The sequence below is a fragment of the Furipterus horrens genome, unplaced genomic scaffold (assembly GCF_987537825.1).
Source record: "Furipterus horrens unplaced genomic scaffold, mFurHor1.1.pri manual_scaffold_11, whole genome shotgun sequence".
Taxonomy (NCBI): Eukaryota; Metazoa; Chordata; class Mammalia; order Chiroptera; family Furipteridae; genus Furipterus; species Furipterus horrens.
This window is the reverse complement of record NW_028327181.1, coordinates 4558483-4565519: the sequence shown is the minus strand read 5'-3', so window position 1 is coordinate 4565519 and position 7037 is coordinate 4558483. Positions and strand designations below refer to the sequence as shown.

General features: G+C 54.4%; 1 protein-coding gene across 1 annotated transcript in view; it reads right to left on the bottom strand.

Moving 5' to 3' along the window:
* Positions 1 to 3: 3 nt before the first annotated feature.
* Positions 4 to 7037, bottom strand: part of CUX2 (cut like homeobox 2) — an 80173-nt gene continuing 73139 nt past the window's right edge. The window contains exons 18-21 of the mRNA XM_090292036.1: positions 6268 to 6537; positions 5180 to 5368; positions 3557 to 3830; positions 4 to 964 (exon numbers count right to left, since the gene is read on the bottom strand). Coding sequence (XP_090148162.1) covers positions 163 to 964; positions 3557 to 3830; positions 5180 to 5368; positions 6268 to 6537 — 1535 coding nt within the window. The 3' untranslated portion in view covers positions 4 to 162. The remainder of the gene's footprint in view (positions 965 to 3556; positions 3831 to 5179; positions 5369 to 6267; positions 6538 to 7037) is intronic.

The following is a 7037-nucleotide window of genomic DNA, read 5'->3' as shown; positions in this document are numbered from 1 at the left end:
GGGGCCAAAGAGAGGAGGCAGTGGCCCCCACCTGCTCACTCACAACTTACAGGAGTAGGATTACAACAAAAATGTAAACGGCATAACATCGCTGTCCACACCTTAGGGGTTGAGTTCCTCCCTCCTGGCCCCGCCGCCTGGGTGTGCCCCTGGCCCCTGCCTTCAGAACTCCCACTCCAGAGCCTCCTCCCGATTGGCAGCCCTCTCCAGCCGGTAGATGATGCTGTTCAGGTTGGCCATCTTCTCGTGCCGCCGTTGCAAGTTGGGGTTCACCTTGGCGCTGGGCTGCAAGGCCCCGGCTGTGTCGGCAGTAGGGCTGGCACTCGGCACTTTGGCAGGGGGGGCGCCAGGTGGGGACGGGGAGATGGGAGCTGAGGAGGAGGGGACGGGTGACACAGATGTCATGAGGCCTGGGGAGGAGGCTGCCGAGGGCGAGTTCAGTGACACCTCCAGGCTGCAGCGTGAGGACTCTGAGGCCGACTTAAAGCTTAGGGGGTCCGGGTACAGTCGCTCACCCCCCCTGCTCTCCTGTGGCGGCTGTAGTGAGGGGCAGTCTGGGGTGGTTCCGCTCGGAAGAAGGGGCCCTGGGGCCACGTTTGGGAGCCCATCAGTCCCCGGAGGGTCAGGATGCATCCCTGGGGGAGAGCCGCGGCCCTTGTCCGGCCCCCCCGAGTCCTGGAGCTGGCTGCCCGCCTCTCCCTCAGTGGTGTCCTCGGCCTGCTCCTGCTTAATCCGCACTTGGGCCTTGTCCTGGGCGGTCAGGGGAGTGATGCTCTCCTCGGGGCTCTCCCGAAGCTCCAGTTCCTTCACGGGGGGCTTCTGGTCCTCAGCCTCGGAGTTGGGGCTCTGCGGGGTGGGGTCTGAGTGGGGGTGGCCTGGTGGCAGGATGCCAGGACCCCCACTGGGGTCGAGGTCTGGTTCATCTTGGGTCCCCTCCACCAACATCTCCCGGCGCATCCGGGACCTGGGGCAGAGACGGCGGTGAGCGAGGGGTGGGAGGGGAACCGGCTAACCCTGGACGCACCCCACAAGGAGGTCATTTTGAACCCACCCACTTCCTGGGGGGCTCACTAGGCACTAAGCTCCTTCACAGGCGGCATCTTGGTGAGTCCTCTCCAGAGCACTACTAGGTGGGTGGTATTATTATCCCCATTTCACAGAGGAGAAAACTCAGAGATGCTGAGTGTGACTTGCCCCAGGTCACACAGCCAGTAAATGGCAGAATGAATACTTAAAACTCAGGACTGTCAGACTCCAAAGCTCATGATCCAAACCTGCACCGTTCAGTACAGTAGCCATTGGCTATACGTGGCTCGTGAGCATGTGAGATGTGGCTAGGCTGAATTAAGGTGTGATGTAAGGGTAAGATTTTGAAAGCTTAATACAAAAGAAAAAAAAAGTGAAGGAGAAAAGTAAAAGATCTTATTAGTAAAGTTTTCATATTGATTAAATGTTGAAATGGTTATATTTGTATATATCGGGCTAAATAAAATATACTACTACAATGAATTTTATGTTTCTTTTATTTTTTTAAATGTGGCTACTGGAAAATTTTCAATGACATATGTGGCTTGCATCATATTTCTGCTGGACAGTACGTTTCTCAAAGTCAAACTCAGGTCTAGTTTGTGGCAACAACTCCCTGCTTCTTTCCTGAAGGGATTCTTAGCCGTCAGCCCAGAAAGGGAAACTGTTCAGATCGCCACGGCACACAAGGGGGCTGAGCTGGGGTCAGAGTCTGGGTACCTCAAATTCTAGTCCAGCACCCATTTTCTCTTCATTTCAACAGTCTCCCTGCTGAGGGAGGGAAACTTAGTCACATCCGTCACGTTTTGGAGCAGGAAGGGCCAGGAATGAGTCTAAGCCCATTAATTATTTTCCTATTTAGCAAATGAGGTCCACAGAGGTCAAATGACTCATCCAAGGTCATCAAGCAACAGGGCTTCCTTAGCTTCTCCAAGGCTGTAGCCTTCCACGACTTATATGAATAATAAAGTACATGTTATTGATATATAATAACCGTTCTAATTATTATAATCATCATAATAACAGGTGCTTATATGCACCAGGCACCAGGCCAAGTACTTTTTGCTGATTATCTCATTTATTTTTCATAATAACCTTATGAGGGGACATAATCATATCATTAGTAAAGGCTCAGAGAGGCACAGAGATCGCCCAGTTCAAGCAGTTCATTGGGCTTTGAACCCAGAAGTCTGGCTACACTTTCCTGCCTCCCTGGCTCCCTGCCCAGGTGGGGGATGAGGCCTCACTCCAGGATCTTGGGCTTAGAGGGACTGTGAGGGATCATCTGGTTCATGTCCCTCTCTCAGTCCCCACTTCTTCCACAAAGGTGGCCTTGTCCCCCGCACAGGGACCCTGCCGTCTCCCTCAGTCCCTGCTAAAAGCTGCTGGGATCGGGAGTAGCCCTAGTGGTTTTGGTTGGCTCAATGCCTGAAGCTCCAACATGAGAATTTCCATACTGTAGACCAAATATAAATATGAAGCTCATAGTCATTCATACTATAGTATAAATTAGTCTGTGCAATTCCTGATCCCCAAATCTGTTACGGCCACTGTGGTAATTTTTCTCAAAGCACCCTGTCCTTGGCCTTTCTCAGAGTCCGCCGCAGCTTTTACTGATACATTAACAGGAGGGGCTGTTTAATGGAGCCCTTTCCCGCTGGTCTGTAAGACAGGCACTCAATAAACATTTACCAAACGCAACAATGTACTCCTCTACACTGACACTTTTTGAGAGTGGTTTCTTTTGCGAGTGTGATTCTCTCTGCTCTTTGGGGCAAACTCCTGTTCATCCTTCCAAACCCAGCTCCAATGTTAATTCTTCTATAAACTCCTCACCAGGAGGCAGAATTCCCTTTTTCCTCAGCCCCCCCTTCCTTCCTGCTTTACAGCGTTTATTAGGTTGCAGTGAAATTATCTGGTTTGTGATTTTAAGCTCCCTAAGGGCAGGGATGTTGGCTTTGAACCCCATTTCTCAGACCCTGGCTGAGTGACTACCTGGATAATAGTGGAGTGCTCAGTTCCTGCGGGGAATGAAAAGGGTGAGGATGTCCCTAGACCCCCCAGGGAGGGAAGGAGGCTGGGAGGCTTTAAAAACCTGCTTCAGTTGATGTTTGGCAGGCTCTGGCTCCAAGCCAGATAACAAGCAATATTTTACATTGTGTTTATGCCTCAAGGGTTTCATTTGATCCCTGGCTCAGCATTGTCGGGCATGAGGTTCCTTATATACCCAATGGGGATGAGACTCAGAGAGGCACAGTGACTTGCCCCAGAACACACAGCCCAGGTGGGACTTGGACTCCGGTCCGTGGGAGGCCCGTGCCTGGGCTGTGGGGAGGTTTCAGGTGTTCCACCCTTCCAGGCTCCGCCTTCCCTTTCTCCCTGGGGGATCGAGAGGCCTTCTCTCTGCCCCTGAACACGCAGACGGACTCTCCTCTCTGGCACCACACGGACACCAGAGCCACTTCCTGCTCAGGAAGCTGGGCCAGGACCCTGTACCCCCACCCCCGAGGGCCCGCCACTGTCGTCCCACCTGTAGTTGTGGAACCAGTTGATGACGGTGTTGGTCTTGAGGTTGAGCTGGAAGGAGAGGAGCTCGATGGTCTGCTGGGAGGGGTAGGGCTCCAGCTGGTAGGCCTTCCGCAGGGCCTCCTTCTCCTCGGGTGCCAGCACCACGCGGGGCTTCTTGATTTGCAGGAGACCCAGGTCCTGGGGCTGCAGGCAGGGGCTGGGGCACTCGGAGCAGGTGGCTGGAGACTCGCTGTCTGAGCCGGTGCTGATGAGGCCATACCTGCGCTTCAGGTAGGCTGGGGCGGCAGGGGAGGGAGGGAGGTCTGAGGGGCCTGACGAGGCTCGACAGTACTCCCACCCCTCCCCCTCCCCCTCCCCCCCCTTACCCCCAGGGCAGCAGGAGCCCCGAGCTCCCTCCCCCGCTGAACCTCCCATCAGCTGGCCCTGCTCAGAGTCCTTTGCACCTCACACCTGGAGGCCGCGCCCAGCCTGTTCTCTCTCGCTGCTCTCCTTCCACACCCCTCCCCGCCCCTCCGCTGAGGCTCTCGCCTGCCCACACCTGCCTGAGAGGCCACACCTGCCTCTGAAGACTGGCATTAGCACCCAAAATGCTAAACACATGTAGAGGGCTTGGCAGGACCCCTCACATACAGGAAGTACTCAAAAAAGGGTGCTATGAGGCATTCTCTTGATTCACGGAAGTGTCGCTAAAATTCACTAAGGTCTTGTTGGGGGTAGGGGCAGGGAACCCAGCAAATGCATCTTAACCTCAAATCATCAAACTGGGGGTGGGGGAGCCCATTTCAGAATGGAGGATGTAAGGTATGAGAGTCACACTTAATCCTCACAGTAATGCTGAGGTGGATGCTGCTGATGCCTAGTTTCAAATTAAGTACAACGAGGCACAGAGAGGGGAACCCACTTGCTAAAGGTCACACAGCCAGGAAGTGGCAGGCCAAGCTCTTCAATGCCAAGTCATCTGTGCCAACAGCCCAGCCTTGGCCCTGGTCCATGTGTCCCTCACAGCCTGGCTTGACCTTCAGCTCTCTCTCCTCATGAACTCCCTGGGGTGCCCTGGATGACAACCTTCAACTCCTTGTACCTCATGTCCCAACTGGACCCTGGGCTTTTTAAGGAAGGTCCAGGTATCCCTTATGCACAGCATGAGATTGGGGGGACACACAGCAGGCACTCGCCAGCTCATTTTTTCAGGGATAAAAGATAATATTGGACAATGTAAGACCCGGCAAGCTCTTTGTCCCCCCCGGCCCCCCGCCCGAAGGCGTCTTGTTTGCTGGGTCAAGTCTTGCGTTGTTGTGCAGTCTGGGTAATGGGCGCATCAGGGAGCTGATGCAGAGGTCGGAGGATCGGAGAGGGGGCCTTCTGTGGGATGGGCAGTGGGGCTGGCAAAAGACTTTCAAGTAGCTATGGGTATGCGGCAGGGCACCAAGATGGGAGACTGGAATGTCCCCAGGGGAAGTAGCAATATTTCAACTGCTTTCAATCATATTCTGCGGGATCACTATTCCTTGCGGCCCCACGCCAGGCTAAGCCTGGGCCACTGGGGCCTGGGTGTATCTGGGCTGCAACTAGATACGGTTCTGATGGGAAAAGGGGAGGCCAGACCCAGAGGGCCCGCGCTCACCTTTCTTCTCCAGCTTCTTCATGTCCCTCAGCTTCTCCACGTTGTGGGGGTCACTGAGCCACAGCTGCATGCGCACGAAGGGCTCCCGGCCCTTCAGGCTGAGCTTGTGCCAGGGTTTGGGCCGGGACAGCAGGTCAGACACAGAGCCCTGAGTCAGGCCCAGGATGCTCTCCCCAAACAGCCGCTGCCCTGGGGACAGGGAGGGGCCTGTTACCCCAGGCCTGGCAGAGGTGCTCTCAGGAGAGACAAGAAACGGGAGAGGCAGAGCGGAGAACCCGGGGTGTCTCCACGAACTCAGACACGAGGGGAGCCCACACCCATGTGGGTCTAGAGGGGACCTTTCTGCAAAATAGAAGATTGGGGGGCAGACAGCTACCCACAAAGGCTTTCCCACTTTAGATGTTCTTCCCTCCTAGGGGACCCCTGAGTTGTCTGCAAACTTCATGTGGACAGTTAATATCACCTTGTCAGAGAGTAATGGATAGCCTCTATCAAAATGCCAGTGTGCACACCCTGGGCCGGCTGCGTTTATCCTCCAGGCACCCCTGCCCCAGGGCACAGAGAGGCATCGGGACAGAGTTCCAGAGGCAGCAGGAAGTCGGAAACAACCACCATGCCCATCAGCCGGGTAAGAAAGGCAGGGCATCTGTGGCCTAAAACACTTGACAACAGTGAGAAAGAACGCGGGTGGCCTAATTATTCTAAGGTGAAAGGGGGTCCACAGTGTGAGTTTTTAAAAAGCAAGCCGTAGGATAGTATGTGTACGTGTGTAAATTCATCTACACAGAAAAAAGAAGAAACTTGTGTACATATACTCTTGTATGTGTTCAGACAGTGTGTCAGAGATACCTAAAAACTGGATTGTGACTGGGAGGTTGAGGGGGTGTGAATTTTTTAAAAAATCTTCATTCTCTGGGAGCCCAGGTCAGAGTCCGATGCCTCCCAGAGGGTCTGAGGTGCGCCAGGACTGACCGGTGCCTGCAGGCTGGACCCCAGCGCCCTGGGATCTCACTGTGGGCACTTTTCTCAAGGAGAGTGGGAGCCAACCGGGGTGGGAGGCAGCATCCCTCCGTCCCACAACCCCGTACCTAGGTTATTATCGGTGAGAACCTCTTTGACCCTCTTGGTGATGGAGTACGTGTCCAGCTCAGGGGACATGGCCACAATCTCCTGGATGCCCCCCGCGGCCTGGCCGCCCGAGCACATCTTCCCACTCAGCGCAGAGCTGGAGCGGCCCTCCGGCTGCTGGTTCTCCTTGCTGTTCTCCAATGCCAGGCTCAGGTGTTCCTGTGAGCTCTTCTCGGGCTCTGTGGGGCTTGGGGGAGGGGATGGTGAGGATCTCGGTTCGGTGGGACTGGCTGTGGGCCACAGAGAGACAGGGAAGGCGGTTACTGTGACCTGGCCCAGACACACGTGGGCTGGGCAATCTTGTCTGGTAGAGTCACGGGTTGGCAACAATCCACCATGCAACCACCATAGTAATCTCAGGCAGGGACCATCCCAGACGGAAAAGCGAGCAGATGAAAGTTTACGTAGTCGCAAAGTATCCCTCCACAGAATAGTTATTAGTTACAAAGGGGAAAATAGCAACTTAGAGATAGCTGGCAGATACAACCTCAACCAAGGGATCCAAGGTAACACCCCCAATCAAGGGCCAAATCAACAACTGGTACCTCCTGATACGACAGGAAGTGGAACCTTGGGTCTTGAACTTAGTTCATTTGGGAAGGCTGTTTGAGAAGCGAGTTGTTTGAAAACCAGATCTTCTTTGTTTGTTGCCCGAGACTCGTGACCGATCATACAGGTACGAGCATGGAAGTGTTGTCGAGTCAAGAGCTAAAGTTTTGTTTGATAGCTG